Source organism: Gastrolobium bilobum, unplaced genomic scaffold (genome assembly GCF_033153095.1).
Source record: "Gastrolobium bilobum isolate Gb01-03AN ecotype WA unplaced genomic scaffold, APGP_CSIRO_Gbil_v1 utg48931, whole genome shotgun sequence".
Classification (NCBI taxonomy): Eukaryota; Viridiplantae; Streptophyta; class Magnoliopsida; order Fabales; family Fabaceae; genus Gastrolobium; species Gastrolobium bilobum.
Genome location: NW_026898410.1, coordinates 11,298 through 30,216, shown reverse-complemented (window position 1 = coordinate 30,216; position 18,919 = coordinate 11,298). Strand labels below are relative to the sequence as shown.

General features: G+C 34.6%; 2 protein-coding genes across 2 annotated transcripts; one reads left to right on the top strand and one right to left on the bottom strand.

The window, feature by feature from the left end:
• Window positions 1–1,349: 1,349 nt before the first annotated feature.
• On the top strand, window positions 1,350–2,648 carry LOC133315924 (uncharacterized). Its single transcript, XM_061517605.1, has one exon. The coding sequence runs from the start codon at window positions 1,350–1,352 to the stop codon at window positions 2,646–2,648; it is 1,299 nt and encodes a 432-aa protein (XP_061373589.1).
• Window positions 2,649–13,655: 11,007 nt separating this feature from the next.
• LOC133315923 (uncharacterized) lies at window positions 13,656–16,117 on the bottom strand. Its single transcript, XM_061517604.1, has 12 exons — window positions 15,968–16,117; window positions 15,814–15,878; window positions 15,617–15,762; window positions 15,419–15,515; window positions 15,191–15,315; window positions 15,000–15,084; window positions 14,793–14,913; window positions 14,543–14,700; window positions 14,334–14,457; window positions 14,067–14,192; window positions 13,918–13,983; window positions 13,656–13,820 (listed from the first exon to the last, which is right to left on the bottom strand). The coding sequence occupies exons 1-12, from the start codon at window positions 16,115–16,117 to the stop codon at window positions 13,656–13,658; spliced, it is 1,428 nt and encodes a 475-aa protein (XP_061373588.1).
• Window positions 16,118–18,919: the final 2,802 nt, after the last annotated feature.

Below are 18,919 nucleotides of genomic sequence, written 5' to 3'. Positions count from 1 at the left end.
AAGGCATTGGTGGCGGTGCTTCTCAAGAATAAAGACCTCTTTGCATGGACAACAGCTGACATGCCAGGTATAGACCCTGACGTAATATGCCACCATTTAACCCTGGATCCAAAGGCTAAACCCATCGCGCAGAAGAAGCGCAAAATATCTCCAGAAAAACAACAAGTGGTCGAAACTGAGGTAACAAAGCTGCTTGATGCAGGAGTGATTAGAGAAATCACTTATTCTACCTGGCTTTCTAACGTCGTCTTGGTTAAAAAAGCCAACGGGAAGTGGCGCATGTGTACAGATTACACAGACCTTAATAAATATTGCCCAAAGGATTTTTACCCTCTCCCTACCATTGACAAATTGGTTGATAACTCCGCGGGAAATCAGATTCTATCCTTTATGGATGCTTATTCAGGATACAACCAGATTTCCATGTTTAAACCAGATGAGGAAGCCACAACCTTTATTACAGAAAAGGCTACTTATTGTTATAATATGATGCCATTTGGCCTTAAGAACGCTGGAGCCACGTATCAATGTATGATGAATAAAATCTTCAGCCTACAGATTGGCCAAATGCTCGAAGTATACATTGATGTTCAACAACACCCTCAAGATTTAGAGCAGGTATTCAAACAAATTCGCAAATATAGATTACGGCTGAACCCAGCCAAATGCGCGTTTGGAGTTCCTGCTAGAAAATTCATAGGATTCATGTTAACACATCGCGGTATAGAGGCCAATCCTGACAAGTGTAAGGTCGTCCTCAATATAACCAGCCCGCGTAACATAAAAGAGTTGCAGCAATTGACTAGAAGAATAACCGCTTTAACTCGATTTCTTCCAGCTTCAGCACAAAAGTCGTTACCAATGTTTAAACTGTTGCAAAAACAAACAGATTTTAATTGGACTTCTGAGTGCGAAGCAGGGTTTGCGGCCATCAAGGAACATCTCGCTAAACCTCTTGTCTTAGTGAAACCTCAACCAGATGAACCTTTAGTTTTATACCTCTCAGTAAAGTAAGCAACGAGGCCATTAGCGCCGTATTATTGCGCGAGGATTCCCTGGAACAGCAACCAATCTACTTTGTCAGTAAAGCCTTCCAAGGACCTGAGTTGCGCTATCAATAGATAGAAAAAGTGGCTTTCGCGCTTATTCTAACATCGCGACGTTTGCGCCACCACTTCCAGGGACATACTATCAAAGTTCGAACAAACCAGCCCCTTCGACAAGTTCTAAGGCAGCCTGATCTGGTCGGCCGAATGATTTCTTGGTCAATAGAATTATCTGAATACGATATCATTTATGAACCGCGTCAGACAATCAAAGCTCAGGTGCTATCCGATTTCCTCGTTGAAATGACGCACTTACAACAAACCAGGGCAAATGAGGATTGGACTATTTTCGTCGATGGATCCTCAAATGTTAAAAGAAGTGGCGCAGGAGTCATTGTGGAAAGTCCTCAAGGCATAACTTTGGAACATTCTATCCACTTTGGGTTCAAAGCTTCAAACAACCAAGCTGAATATGAAGCAGTCCTCGCTGGACTCGCAATGGCAAAAGACTTGGGGGCAGCAAGAATAATTCTTAAAAGTGATTCACAACTAGTAGTTGCGCAGGTCCAAGGGAATTACCAGGCAAAAGAGGCTTTTACGGTAAAATATCTCGAAAAGGTAAGGTTACTTTTAGCAAATTTTGAAAGGTTCACAATGGATCACATCCCTAGAGAACAAAATTCGCAAGCAGATATTTTATATAAATTAGCCAGCACAAAGGGACCAGGAAACAATAGATTAGTCATCCAGCAAAGCGTTCCCAATCCTAGCATCATAATGGCCATCACCAAACGCAAACCTCGTCCATCTCAGAGTGCGCAATCCTTGATCGACGATGATACGATGCCACCAGATGATGAAGACACTTGGATGACACCAATCTGGAACTACTTGACTAAAGGTGTGGTACCACCAGAACCGCGCGCGGCCAAGAAACTAGCGTGCAAGGCTTCATTCTATACTGTCATCAATAACCATCTGTATAAAAAAGGATTTTCTTCCCCATTGCTTAAATGCCTAGATCCCCAACAAGCTCGATATGTGATCTCTGAAGTTCATGAAGGGATTGGCGAACATCACATGGGAGGCAAATCGTTATCTCGAAAGCTGCTTCGAGCAGGATATTTTTGGCCTAGTATGGAAGAGGATTCTAAGCAACACGTTCTGCATTGTGTCAAATGTCAAGAACACGCAGATTTGTACCATGCTTCCCCAGAGGAGTTGTCCTCAATGATATCCCCTTGGCCATTTTACCAATGGGGAATGGATATATTAGGACCATTTCCGATTGCCGTCGGAGAAGTAAAATGGTTATCAGTGGCTATAGACTATTTCTCCAAATGGATCGAAGCAGAAGCTTTAGCCACAATAACAGCCAATAGAATTTGTCGATTCTTTTATCAAAAAATCATATGTAGATTTGGAGTCCCTCATACCATTATAACTGATAATGGTATGCAGTTTGCGGATAAAAAATTCAATCAAATACTTCAATATTTTCACATTAAACACAGAGATACACTTCTGTTGAACATCCATAAACGAACGGGTTACAAACAGAGTCTTGAAACGAGGATTGGAAAGAATGTTAGAAGCAGCTAAATGAGATTGGCCTGAACAATTGGACTATGTGTTGTGGGGATTCAGAACTACCTCCCACTCAACCACTGGAGAAACCTCGTTCCGCATGGTTTATGGTGGCGAAGCCATCATTCCAGTTGAAATTGGAGAACCATCATGGAGAAAAATGTACACGAATGAAGAAAGCAACTCGCAGGCCTTACTGCATAACTTAGATGCAATTGATGAAATGCGCGAAATTGCCCATGTCAAGGAGGCGGCATTAAAGCAAAGAGTCGCAGCACGTTATAACTTAAAAGTTATTAAACGAAGTTTCAGCGTAGGAGACCTAGTCCTAGAAAGAGCGGACATTGGAAATAAGAACGCGCGACAAGGTAAACTAGCCGCAAATTGGGAAGGTCCATATCGCATCCAAAGTAAGACTGATAAAGGTGCATATGTCATCAAGACGTTGTCTGGGCTTACCATCCCGCACACATGGAACGCATATAAGCTTAAGATATTTTATAGTTAAGTCTTTTTTGTTTGAGAAATATTTGTCTTTCCAAAATTATCAAATAAAGATTGCAGATTTCTACATTGTTGATATATATATTGCGCACATGCATATATGATTACTATATTCATCGCGCATACAAATAAAGAGAAAGGATCAAACATGATCACACTTGCCCAAACATAAGGGCGCGACACAGTAAAGCGCGATGACCTCGAAGTAAAATGACCCTCCAAGTAAAAGGATCCTCTAAAAGAACCCTCCAAGTGAAAGGATCCTATAAAAAGGACCCTCCAAATGAAAGGATCCTAAAAAAGGATCCTCTAAAAGGACCCTCCAACTAAAAGAATCCTCTAAAAGGACCCTCCAAATGAAAGGATCCTCTAAAAGGACCCTCCAATCAAAAGGATCCTCCTGAACAGATCCTCCAATAATTGAAGAAAGCTAATGTAACTTCTTCCACGCTCCATCGCGATGTATGTAAGAAAGATAAAACCGTAACTTGTTAAAACTTCCTCTAAAGCGCGATGCTTCTGCCAACATCAAGGGCATATTAAGCCACATCATACCTCAGAGAAGGCAAAGTAGAAAGGTATGCAAAATATCAGTTGAACTGTATTACGAATTATGAACTGTATAACAATGCAGAATTCAATTATGGCTCTCAAGTACCATACGAAGTACAAACCCTAGTTCCAGATAAAGGAACAAGCGCGCTGTGTTTTGAAGGAAGATACATACATTGTGCACTAAAAACAGGAAAGGGAAACAATGATTTTTAAACACACAAAGTTCCATAGCACAGTATCAGGAAGAAACACCAATATCTTCAGGAAAGCCTTCAAGGAAGAGAAGAAGGACGAGGAGAGTAATATTCCTCAAAGGTTATACTCCTCAAAGGTTATCAACTTTTGCAAAAACCTCATATAATTGTACCATCGCGTCTTATGACGGTGAGGTACGCTGGAGGTATTTTTGTTATAACATAGCTCTTCATCTAAAGAAGATATAACTACAACTATTCTACGAAATGACACGTACATAGTAGGCACTCATCACACATCCTTGTGAAAGAAAACAAGATATATTTTAGCCATCGCGACTTATATAACATTCATATTATCAGCAAAATACCATTGTTTCAAATAAATTGGGGATATTCCCCTTACAGACCAAAAAACCAAGGGAAGATTCAAGAAAATTAAATAGTCTGAATGGACATGTCTTGGGGACCCTCATTCGCTTCAACGCGATCTTCACCTTCAGCAATTGGCCCTTGCAGGGTTGGCTCTTGAACAGATGGCGCGATGGTCTCTGTATCCATCGCGCTGATTAAATCTACCACCACTTCTTCATCTTTATCATTTAGCATCATTAGTTGGCCATCCTTGATATAGTAAAAATAGTGAACATTGTCCAACTTGGCTGTGGGGTTGAAGAAACGCACTTGTTGCATGATATTGGAGTAGGTTCCCTCAGCCTCTTTCTCGAACAGATCCTGATACTTCTTAAACTCATTGGTTAAGAGAGTTTTCTCTTTTGTCCCCGTATCAGCATTTCCCTCCAGCTCCATGACACGCTTGTTCAACTCAATTTTTTCTGCCTTCAATTACTTATTGGACGTCTCCATTTCTTTCAAAGCATTATCTTTTTTCTCCAAGTCTTGTTTCATCTTGGCCATCTCTTCTTCAGCCTTTTTTAGTTTATCCTCAAAATCTGTACGCTACTGCGCGATATCACTCTTCAATTCATCAATGCATCCCTTCAAGAAGTCAACAGACCCTGCTACATAGAATATGTTACAACACAGAGATTGATATCACATTTTCAAAGTTATAAAGCGACAAAAAGTTACTTACCAGGCACAGACATGATAAATTGATTCGCTATACTCAGCTTCGCGCACGTCCCCAGCCATTTTTCCCTTAGCAGCGCTTCAATGCGCGGACCTATCTCTCTGCCCTTGGCAAACATATCCTTATCAAATTCCCAACCATCTCCGAAATAAATGAGGTCTGGAAAACCTACATTCATCTCCTCAAAAGTCTTCTTCTTTCCCTTCCCAGCACCTTCAACCTCCTTTTCAGAGGGGATAACATTTAAGGGGCAGTTGGAGGACCTGGAGATTTCATCAGAGACTTCATACGCGCGGTGGCATCCCCGCTGGATTCAGCAATAGTGGCGGTAGCTGACATGGAAGGTTTGGTAAGGATGGAAGGACCTGCGTCTGAAACACCGCGCATGGCCGCTATCTTCTCCAATCTACTCAAAGAAGCTGCCATTGAACTATCTGCAGCACATTGCAAAAGGAGTTCGCGTCAGCTATATACAACATTTATAACATAAACTACACAAAGTTTTTTATACATAAACTCAACAAGCGAATAAAGGTCAAAATTACCCAAATAGGCTCGAATATCAGTATATTCATTCAAAATTGTGTACGTGCTCAAATAACCCGTATCTGAAGCTTCGCGCGAATATTGCTTAGTGCGATCACAGTCTGTTGCTCCAAATCGCTCAAATCATCAAAATTATAGACCAAATTTGCACCATCAGCAGGATGTTCGGTCCAATACAAAGGAAAGATAGGAGTGTTATCTTCTCCCATGAAAAAGGGGGTGGCACCTTCAGCAGGATGAATTTTAAAATATTCTGTGGTCCACTTGTTAATCTTCCGGCAATATGATTCACATAATTTTACTTTACTTCTAAAAGACACCCAACTCGAATGAGGTCCCATCACGCTAAACATGTACAAAAATGACTCTGGAGATTGAAAGAGATTATATGCCTTGCAGACCATCTCGTATACCCTGATAAAACCCCAAGCATTTGGGGTCAACTGTGAGGGCGCTACATTCAGATATGTTAGCAACTTACAAACAAAAGATGAAAAAGGAAGGCGAACTCCTATTGATAAGAAAAAATAAGCATACATCATAAAGAAATGTCTGGTGGAACCTTCTGCGCGCGATGAGAAAACGAGCTCATTTTTTGGCACAACACTAATTTCCCACTGATCATCAAAAGCTTTGTCAGGGGTGATGTGGATGGCAGCTGTTACTTGCGCCAATTCTTCTGGCGAGTAGAATATGGAAGAAGTATCCAGTACCATATCTGCTACCCAACTTAGGGATTCTTCATCCCGCAGATTACGCTTGACTGGGGATTCTCCTTCAGGATCAATATATAAAACTTTCTTCTTAGAATCAGGATTCAACTTTTGTTTCTTCTTGTCACTAGCACCGTGTCTCGCCATAATTTCCTTGATTTGAGGGGAAACGAATTCTGATTCAGAAGAAGAAGAATCAGTAGAAGAAGACGAGTTAGAGGAAGAAGAGACAACAAATGCAGAATTATAATCATCAAAATTCCTTTTCTTAAAAGGATACCCTGCTGGATATATTACATTTAAAGGTAAGGGACTTGGACTCTTTTGACCATAATAATCTTGCACGATGGGAGATGAAGTATCGCGCAAACTATTTGGAGAGGATGGTTTAGGGTTTACTGTATCTACAGACTTATCACTACATTCAGAACTTGAAGACGAATCACTTGAAATCAAAATGGGACCATACATTCTAAAGGAAATCTTTGGGAACAATGATGAACTCTGTCGAGAACGAGTTTTCACGTTTTCGCGATTCAAGGGTCGTGAAGATGAACCAACCTCAAACCGTCTAGAAGGAAAACGCTTATCATTTACAAAAATGTTAGAAAATGGAGTGGCATACTTATCAGTACGCCATACTTCCCTAGTTTCCAACGACCTTGATCTAGGTAGTGATTTAGAAGGAGGACTGGACGAGCCAGACCGTTCGGTTAATCTGATAAAATTCTCAGATTTGCGATAATCAGACATATCCCAAACTTAAAACGATAAAAAATGAGGTAATAAAGCAGGATGAAGAACATACCTAAGATTTATACTTCGGATAAGCTAACCACGAGCAGGACGTGTCAACACTGGAAAAGCAGAAGAAATCAGCAAGCGCTGACAGACAGAGGATTTCTCACAGTCTTAGTGACATGTTTTCCCTCCAAACCGAATAACTCAGTACAGATATGAAAGGTTGTATCAAACGGATAGTCCGAAGGTCACAAAACGTGTTGAGTTAAATGGTTTTACAGGGACACGTGGAAAGAAGGTAAAACGTTTACACTTCAAAACCAACCACGCTTACCATTAAACACCCACGTAATCTCTATGGCATTAAATGCTTCTGACAGTTAACGTCTAATCCACCGTCTTTAAGCGGCTAAAAGTCATGATCACACTTTAACATGATTACTGCGGATGTCAAAAAAGACATGCGAGATGAATATATCGCGCACAAACACGTATACCTCACAGCTTTGCCCCATGACAAAACTGCAAGCTAGGAGGCAACTGATCTGGATAAAATATAGTAGGCTCATTAGAGGCCCAATAATATGCAAGGAAGCCCAATCTTATGAAGGGTACAAAGCAAAACGCGATGGTTAACATCGCGCACAAGGCTAGACGCGATAACCCCTTTGGCATGGCAAGACGCGATAACCCCTTTGCGCATGGCAAGACACGATAACCCCTTTGCGCATGGCAAGAAGCGATGCTCTTATTGCGCATGAAACCGCCCTTTGATATAAAATCCTCAAAAATAAGGAAGCTAACTTAAGAACCAAGGCAAGCTAACCACGCCTTGAAACTAATAAATAGAGGACATCTCCAGCTCACCGCGACTCTACTCAGGTAACCTAGTACTAAGGAAATAAGGTTACTTAGGTCCTAATCTGACCTGCAGCCCAAATAGGGCCAATCAGAAGCCATACCGCCTCATGAAGGCGGCATCATACTGTTGTATAAGCAGATGGTACACACTCAGGTACTTCTATCTATTTTCATTATCACATACATACACTTGCCTCTAATACTGACTTAAGCATCGGAGTGTCTTCGCAGGTACCCCTTATTCGGATTCACCGCGATAGCAAAGGACAGAGGCATACTGATCCTCAACAACAACTCTAAGCCCAAAGGCAAAGAACTCAATCTCTGTCTCAACCATGTGTGATTAGGCCCAATACATATTGGCCAGCCCGTATTATATTTGGTCTGATCAGTAATAATAACTAGTGTATTACCCGTGCCGATGCACAAGGGAAAAAATCGATTTGTTTGTCTCGTAAAAGTTTACCTAAATTTAAAATAAATATTATGAATAATATTTTTTGTTAAAATTTAATAGCATGATGTAAGAACAAACAAAAAAGATATATCTTTCTTCAGTCTCAAATTAAATAACGATGCTGAGCTGCACTACAAAATATATTCACATATGCAGGTAACAAAACATGTATTACTAACACGATGATGATAAAATAAAATAAATTAATTAATAAAGACTTAATTAAAATTCAAAATATTCGAGTGATTTGCAACTTAATATAATGTATTTGTAATAAAAAAAAAATGTTGAGCTTGACATCAAGGTAATAAGAAAGATGCGTAACGTATACTTGCAAAAGTTATAAAATCCTTTCCGCGATTCACTCTTAACGCAACACATAAAAGTATATTGCTACATTTTACCTTGTCATGTAGTCATTCAAAAATTACAAAGTTTTACTCATCTTCTTTCAGTATTTTCCAGAGATGAACTTTCATTTAGAAAGATCAAATTTACAAAATAATAATACTTAAATATTTTTTGCAAAGATTTGTGTCGTTAGTATTTGAAATTTTTCAAATTCGTATTTACAAAAATTAAAATCAGAATTAGAAATTTAATTATAAAAGAAAAAGGTAAAATTTTAATTTAATTATAAAAGAATGTTGGCGGGTTGGTCCTCCGGACCGAGTCCAGTTTGCAACCTCTAATTGTCAGCATTATATACCAACATGTAATACATTTTTATATTTATCCACATAAAAAAATTCTTGTAGTTGCATCTAAGTTTTTATATTTTATCTCAGAGATGGACATTCATTTATTACAATCATATTTATAAAATAATAATAAATAATTATTTTTTGCAAGGATTTGTGTCTTTAGTATTTTGAATTTTAAAATTTGAATTTACAAAAATTAAAATCGGATTCAGGAATTTTTTTATTTTTTTTTGATAAATAGGAATTTAATTATAAAAGAAGAAGTATGAAATATTAATTTAATTATAAAAATAAGTTGGTAGGTCGGCCCTCCGGGCCGAACCTAGTTTGCCACCTCTAACTATCAATATGTAATAGATTTTTATATTTATCCACAAAAAATATTCTTATAGTTGCATTTAGATTTTTATATTTTATCTAAGAATTTTAATTTTTAAATCGAATAATTTAATCACCATTTGTGGTGGCAGACAAGGCATTGAATGTCCCACTGCCCATCACATTGGTATTCAAAAAGAAATCAGCTATTTTAATTGCTTTTTATGTTGGAATTAGTCGTCTGAAATTCAAAATTTGAAATGGTTTAAAATTTTGAATTTAAATATGGATAGTGGGAAAAGAATTTCTTTTAAAAATCTAATTTTAATTTGTAAATCGAATAATTAAATGACCATTTGTGGTGGAACACGTAAAACAATAATTAATTATTAAATATGGTTTTGAAATTCGAAATTTTAATTGGATAATCAGGTGTTTTAATTGCTTTTTATGTTTGAATTGGTCGTCTGATCTGAAATTCAAAACTTGAAATGGTTTGAAATTTTGAATTTAAATATGGATGGTGGGAAAAGAATTTCTTTTAAAAATTGAATTTTAAAATTTAAATCGAATAATTAAATGACCATTTGTGGTGGCAGACAAAAAAGAATAATTAATAAATAAATATGGTTTTGAAATTCGAAATTTTAATTGGATAATCAGATGTTTTAATTGCTTTTTATGTTGGAATTGGTCGTCTGATCTGAAATTTGAAATTTGAAATGGTTTAAAATTTTAAATTTAAATATGGATGGTCGGAAAAAAATTTCTTTTAAAAATCGAATTTTAATATTTACGCGCAAGAACCAGGACGCATCTGAAGCTCGAAACGCCTACATTTTTTTATTATATAGTTATTTTGTTTTTAAACGTTGAAACAGATAATGACATTTATCTTTCATGACCAGAAATTGCTGACGCATTGATGAAATGACTTCTACTCCCTCAAAAAGCAAAACATATATTTAATTAAATTACCGAGTAAGTAATTAAAATTTATAATTTTACGAATAAGTAATTTTGTAAATTTTAAATTTTTATTACCCAAAATTATAAAGTGAAAGCGCACATGTTCTGACCATCAACTTTAAATTTTAAATGACTTCTATCTTAATGACGTTTGTCCTATGTATCTTAATTTCACCCTGCAATTCGAATACGACACTGTCATTTCCGCACACTGAGTTTTTTTGATCTCGCAGACTTTTCTTTTCTATTTTTTTGGTATATTTGGGAGTATCTCTCTTTTCTCTTCGCTTTTCTGTTGAAGCACGTCTATATACATATAAAGGAGAGTTTAAAAAGTTCTTAATTTATCTTCTCTTTTCTCTTAATCAAAAGTTCTTCCAAGCAAGTTGGGCGCTGTCATGAATAAACATCAATCAGATTTCCAAACTCCCCAAAATAAGAGAAGAAGGACGGACCGTTTAAAAATATTCTGAGTGATTCTTCGACCTCAGGATGTCATGTGTTGTCTCCCTTTACTGGTAAGTGTGAAACGCTATCCTTCGACCTGTTCATGGTTCGTATGTTTATTTTCTGTTACAAAAGTTTCTTTGTTGTTCATTTCTTTTTACAATGCTTACTATGAACATAAGTTGCGCTTCTTTTTTACTCCTTTCACTATGAACATAAGCTGCTTTTTTTTTTCAGTCACTATAAATAAATATATTTCTTCGTATGCAGACTTTGATAAGTTGCTTTTGTTTGTCATATTGTAGAGAATCTATCTTCTTTGTTAATTTCCTTTAGTTGTTATGCCTATTTTTCTGCTAATTTTTTATTGTTTTGCAGATTCAGTATTCGAGGCACAATCAGTATATTATTCCCTTGTCATTTTTCAGAGTCAAAGGTTTTTCATTGTAATTCTGAATTATTCATCTGCCTAAACTATATAATTCCCTTCAATAATTTTTTTCTTTTCCAAATATTGTTTATATATTGTTTATGATTCATTTCGAACAGCAGCAAATACCAATAGTGCATGGGAGACGATATTTTACAATTGTTGTGAGTATCGGTTGGGCATATTTCTTATTATATTGCTGTCAACATGACATTTATATTTTTTTTATTGGAGATTTTGTTGTCAACCATGGAATTTACTGTGTTTAAATTATTATATTCTTTTTTTTGTTCCTACCTTAAAAGTTACACGTTTATGTCATACGAACAAACCGATTTTCTTATTAATTTGTTTACGGGACAAACAAACCGATTTTTTTCCTGCATGCATTGCACGGGTAATCAACTAGTATATATGTGTGTGTGTGTGTGTGTGTGTGTGTGTGTGTGTGTGTGTTAGAAACACGGTCATTAGAAAAAACGTAATTAGAATATTCTGTTTAATCAAATTCCAATTTTTGATAATTTCAGTTTTTGTTTTATACTCTTTTCCCACCTATCAAGTTTAAAATTCAAATTTAAAAAGTTTGAATTATATACATTAAATATTTTCCCCCAATAGATATAATAAATAATAATATTAATAAGCTTAACAATTTTTTATGCAAAAAGTAATGAGAAACATTACAATAGTCCGTAACATACTTAATGGCCAACATCTTTTTACGATGCCGGAGTTGAATGGTCAGTGGTCACTGAATGGTCATTCATTTTTATAGTTATTAAATTTTTATATTTTATTTTATACAGAATGATAGATGTAATTTTTTTTATTAATTTTACATATTATTCGAAAAAAGAATTTTTTTTATCTTTTAATTTATAATTTTTAGATTAGATTCATATATATATATATATATTAAAAATATTTATGTTGTTTAGAAAAAATATATATATATATATATATTTATGTTAATTTTTTTCTTTTAAGAAAATATTATTTTTTTATGCAGCATTAATATGGTTAACAATTATCCATGTAGAAAGTAATGGAATAATATCTGCAAAAAAAGTAATGAGATAGTAAATGAGTTGTCTGCCACCAACAATTGTTCAAATGTTTTCCCACCCTTTAAAATTCAAATTCAAATTCAATTTTAAAATTGAAAATTGAAAATCAAGATTTCAGAAAGCAGTTAGATATTATTAATTTGGAAATTCCAATGCAAAAAGTAGAAGGACATTAAATGAGTTGTCTGCCACCAACAATTGTTGACATATTTTCTCAATTGAATTTAATTACAAATTTGATTTTATTTAATATTTTTCTTTTTATTCTTTTTTACCAAATAATGAAAGGTTTTAAATATTTTGTAGTGTGAACATCAAGCTGAAAGTGAAGGAGAAAGCGACACGTCAGCAAACTTGCCAAAGAATGACATTCCTTTAGAATATAAGATTTGTTTTTTTTTTTTGAAAAAAAGTAATTTTTTGAATTACACTGAATCAAGGTCAATAAAATTTCCAACTTTAAATATCTATCCATAAGAACCAAAAGATTGAATCAAATTTAAACTTTTTTAGATTTAAATCGTAGGTTGGGATGTTTTTAGTAGTTAGAGATTTGATTAATTCCTACGTTGAGTAAACAGTAGATTAGATGCAGTGTTTTGATGATAGATGTTCCCCAATACACCGTCGTTCCAAATTCAAAAAATGACAATGTAGAAAGAAAAGAAAAGAAACAAAAAGAAATAATATGTTAAGATTTGCTGACATATAAATTTCCAAAACGATATACTATCAGTTCTTAAGATATGTTTTTTGAATTATTGAATGAGTCAGATTATAATTTTTGTTTACTCAGTCTTTGTTTGAGTAAAATCGAACTTGTAAAATTAAACTTTTAAAAGACGAACCAAAACATAATCAAAGATTGGATTAATCATTTGATTATTAACATTTATTGCACAACATGTAACACTACAAATGATTTTGCTAAAGTATTAATTAACGTCGTTATTGATACTGGAAGATATAACTGATTTTTTAGCCGCTGGATGAGTACTGTTTTTTTCCACTAGAAGTTTTGAATCAATGTTTAAAAAACAGTAGGAGAGTGCCACACATCAACATATCAGGAATCCATTGCAAAAAAACAGCTTTCATGGGGTAGACCACTACAAAAAAACTCTGGCTATGAATATACCATATTAGCTGTCACTGGAACAAAAGACATTGCAAATAAAAGTCATAATAACAACAAAAATCCTGTAATCATTTCGTCTCCCAGACACAAAAAGTCATCCTCAAGACATAGTTGCCAAATCTACGAGGTGATCTCACATGCTTCTGCATCAAATCTATTTAAAAAAAGAAAAGAAAATCAGTGATGAGCATCTCAACTTTGCGCAAGCAAATGAAATGGTTTAAACAGTATAGTAAGATAAAAAAAAAATTTGATGCCAATTTATACAAACGCAAATATAAATCAGAAAATACGTAACTCCTTTTCAAGCTTTATTTCTTTCGCAGTTCGGACAGCTGAAAAATTAAATTCTCCAGCAATAGAATAATGAGAATTAATCATTGGTGTCAACATAGTCAGAGAAACATCACCAACGTCAACACTATCACAGGTCTGACTCTCAACATCCTATAGTTTTGTAAAAAAAATAAAAATAAACAGCACGTCAAGATGTTATGAACTTTTTTTGTTCAGAACATAAATTTTAATTCAAATAATGGGCTACCGCAGCCTTTTCAGGTTCCGACGATACAATTTTGTTTTCACGAGCAGTATCAAAATTTGTTTCCTCCTGTGACATACAACAACAAACAGCAGCCAAGTAAAAAAGATTAAGAAAGTTGGACATCCAACAAAAAAAAATATGCAGCCTACATTTGGATCAATCAGAGACTTAATGAACATTGAGTTCAGATCTTTCTGCTTCACATTTATCTTAAACAACATTGACTTCTCATTCAAAACATTTAGTTCTTCTGGAAATTGATCCAAATCCGCACCCTATAAAAAAATAAAAAACGAAAAAGTAAAACAAAAGAAATAAAAAGGATACAAAACGTTATCAAATTCCAGCGCTAACAGTGATCAATAAACGACAAAAAAAAAATATGTTAAGCATTTAACAGGATTGATAATACACACCCTCTTAAAATGTCGCTCGCGCGATTCACCAGCAGATATTCCCAACAATGTAACACAGTCTTGATCAAACAGAAGAAATGATGCAGAATCAGTGTTATCCACAACTTTAACCTGAACACTAAATCTATAGTATTGCGAAATTGTATATCAGCAACAAATATCAACGTGATGGATTAAAGAAAAATTATAGATCAAGAACAACATGTTACCTTGGATAATAATCATCCCAATATTTTTGGCAATTCTTACAGTACCACTTTTCAAAATCCTCACAAACAGAAAATGGACATTTCTTGCAAGACTTGTACCACCAGTTGTATTTGCTCTCAATAGATTGTATAGTCCCATACGTGATGCACGTCATAACCTTAAATACAGTCATCGCACTAAAAAATGAAACACAACAATACAGAGTTGATATAATTCAAGAAAAGAGATTAACAGACTTAAAATATTTACCTCACCACAAAGCTTAACATCACTGATAGACTTCTTTTCAGTCTCCTTAAGAAAATCATTTTCGAACGAATATGAGGACTGAGTCAACCTCATACTACTTTCCACACCATCAGTTGAAAGACTATAAAGCAAAAATTGTTAACACTATAAGTGAATAACCAAATAAACACTATCAGAATAAATTATGTTCGAGAAGAAATATCACACCGTTTTTTGAACTCAATAATCTCTGGCACCTTTGAATCAATGACAATCTTTGTTGTGTATTTTGTATTGGTTAAACCGACCTTACCTATTAAATAGAAAAAATCGAATAAAATCATAATACAGATGTCATAATGAAAACAAAAACGATTACGACGTTATGAGTATAACCAATAAAATCAGAAAAAAAATACCCCTAAAACATTTGATCCTTCCCAGCTGAACTATTAAGACGTTATGGGGAGTGTCGTTGTTTGCCAAAAAAGATTGCACCTCATCCACATAATGCTCCCAAAAAGTGCATTCCAGCTTGTGACCCCTACATATGAGTTGCAGCAAGAACAACGTTACACACGAAACATATAAGCTAACAGAGCGTTCATTTTTTTTGTTTTTCTATCTAACTCTAACATTTCAAATACCTCAAGTTGTCAAGCTCCAACACAACCATTTTCGTTTTCCTACCAGAAACTACACGTTCGCAAACTTCCCCAATTCCTGAAATTAAACCAATGACGTCTACAAAAAAAAGAGGGCAGCAAAGAGTTCGTAAAAAAAATGCAAAAATTAAAAAATGAAAAATAGTTAAAAAATGAAAACAGTTAGGAAAAATATATTACCCACTAAATAAGGAGAGTCAGATGATTCTTTCTCAATGATGTTATAATCAACAAAATCAAATTGACTCCAAGAAAGATCACAATCAACAATCGATTTATCATCAGTCCTCAAGTTGAAGGACAAACGATACTGATGCTTGGTTGGCCTGAACACATCGCTATTGAATCAAACTCCAAATTTTTTTATAAAATATCACTCTCCTTCATGGATTTTCTTCCGCACTGGCAAAGAACCTTTGACAGTGGCGTGGATCCTACCACCCTACAAAAGAACGTAGCCAACCCCCATGAATAACGTTAATTAAAATGATCAGAACAAAGATGGAAGATTTAAAAAATGCAGACAACTACCTGTTCATCCAATAAAACCATTTCAACATTGTCGTCAAAATCTCTACATTGAAAGTTCGGAACTTTCCAAGCCCGAACCACCTTCACCTTAATCCTCCAGTCCTCCTTGGCAGGATTGACATCCTTCAGAAAATCATATTTTGAAAACATATTGGTAAGACGAAAAAAGAGAGGACGAAGAAGCTATTTCGTTGAGGCTGTATGTTTGAACAGCTGACATGCGACAGAGGAAAAAAAGAAAAAATGAACAAAAGAAGAAAATCGCCCCAAACATTCGCATAGAATACATATAAGCATATGCAATTTTTAAATTTTTTAACAATTCCAATGGAGAAAGTAGCTCAACGTTAAATGAGTTGTCTGCCACCATTCAGATTTCAAATTTTAAATTTAAATTTTCAACTACAAAATTCAAATTTAAATGAGTTGTCTGCCACCTACAATTTATAACAAATCTTGACTATTGATTTGAGTTATGAAATCTTGTCCTTCGATTTTCATTGAAAATTAGATTTTCTTTTATATTTTTTTTATTCACTGATTTACCAAAGAAGGAAAGTTTTTAAAATTTTGTAGTGTAACTGTAAACGCAAAGCTGAAAGTGAAGGAGGAAGCGACACGTCAGCGGACTTGCCAAAGAATGAGTTTGTCTTAGAATATAAGATAAGATTCATATATAATACAAACCATCTAAAGACTAAAATAACAAAGCCCTTGACAAAAGTTATCAAACAGTCAAGTAATTATTTTGAGAAGTACATGATCTTTTGTTAATTTTGCACCCGACTTTTCTTTTATAATATTTTCAGATAATTCCTACATAGCTATAGGTTTAGAATGAAAATCATATAAATAACCTCAAATTAATAAATAAAAATGGATTAAAATGTAATTATATAAATATTTAATTTAAGCGGATAAATTATAATTCGATTCGGAGAAGCGGTAGATACAAGACACTATGCAATTTTTTCCATGTCATTTTTTTGTAGATTCTAATACAAAAATCACATATCATATTCCAGTCATATTAGAGTGTCTAATTAATCTAATTAAAAATTATCACTCCTATATACAAAAAAAAAATATTATCACTCTTGTCATATATATATGCTAATCAATAAAGAATAATGACATACATAAAATAATAATAATGATATATGAGAAAAAAATGATTAATGCATATATGCTCATGCTTTTCATATTTTACATAAATGTTAATTTCTTAAATTGTCTTTCTTTTTGCCTTTTATCATAATTCCTTAAATATAACAATGAGTTGAATCTTATCACTTGATTGTGATGTACCTTAATTCTTTATTATTAAATACCTATATAATAATAATAAGATTCATATATAATACAAACCATCTAAAGACTAAAATAATAAAGTCCTTGACAAAAGTTATCAAACAGTCAAGTAATTATTTTGAGAAGTACATGATCTTTTGTTAATTTTTTATACCCAGCATTTCTTTTATAATATTTTCAGATAATTCTCACTTCTTAACACCCGTAGTCAGGAAAATACTTTTAGTATTATGGATGTACCGATTACTCGTATATCTTTTATCAAATATAAAAAATAATACATTTACATTTTCTTTATTTTTATAGTTTTTTTATTTCATATCTTTATTTTTTTTATTTTAGTAAAGATATACCTATATATATTCGTTGTACAAAGATGAACTTCATCGTCAGGCGCTCTCCTAGCAATTATTTCTAGTAAATTTTTTTAAACAATCTCGGGTTCGAGTAATCAATTTATAACAGTGGTAATGCTAACCAGTTTATATGAGCCAGAAACTCAGATAGGAAGCCCGTACAGCCATACTTAACGAAAGTTCATAAAATAGTTATTAGAGGATATTGTGTTTTGCATGACATGCCGATTATTAATTTGGTCAAGATAGCAGAGTCAATGAATTATTGGTTCAAATATACATTATTGATTAAATCGAACTTATATAAAAATAAATAATAAATGTAATAATAATATTATTATAAATAATAATTGGAAAAAGTTTGCAAGGATGTAAATTTGTATCATTTTAAGTGAGAGAAAGAGATAGATAAAAGAGGAGAGAGTGGACAAAAAAATATAAAGGTATGGGTCCCACCTCTTTATGAGAGTGAAAGGATATAAGTTGTGCCATTTAAAAGGACAAACACTTTTTCCATAATAATTTGATGTGACTTAATAATTGGTATTACAAATTTGCAAGAACAATGCAAGGGAATAAATCCATTCATTTTAAAATTTAACGTCATATAAATTTTTTTGTGAATGATCCTCCTGAGGACTTCTTCACATCAAATTTGGAGGTTTGGATTTGGAGAAATCTGTTGGGGGAACTGGAAGCATATTAAGGTTTTCAAGTGGTTGGGTATTTTCATTGCTATACTGTAGGTGTACATAAGATGTATCTCATGGAGGGTGAAGTATGTTGATATATGGGGTGTCTATAGTGGCAATGGTAAAGACCATGGCACTAGTAAAGTTTCCCATGGTGCATAAAGGGGGTGTGTGTATGGCAAGGATGGCTCTACCAAGTGGGCAGAGTAACAACATAGTAAAGAGTGGGGAAGAGGATCCCCCCTCCATGTGTGATGGGGGTATTTAGAGAGGAGAGTACTCTTTTCATGGGGGAGACCGTTGGTCAGCCCATGAGCTGTCTCCAAGCCATGTCTTCTCCTTAGACAAGACATGTTGCCCACTGTCAGTGTACAGGGGCAGCAGTGCAGGGATAGGGAAATGTCCTAGTGGTGAGCTTTTATGACTTGCCATGAGTGTCCTCTAGAATGTTCTAGACAATGGGCTTAGGATATTGGACCCAACTGGTGGGCTTAAGGTGAGTAGTATCTAGAACAGAAGCCCCCCAGTTTGGTAGCTTGCGGGGCAGGGTGCCAAGATATATGACAGCTTAGGCCGGATACCCGTAGTGTGTA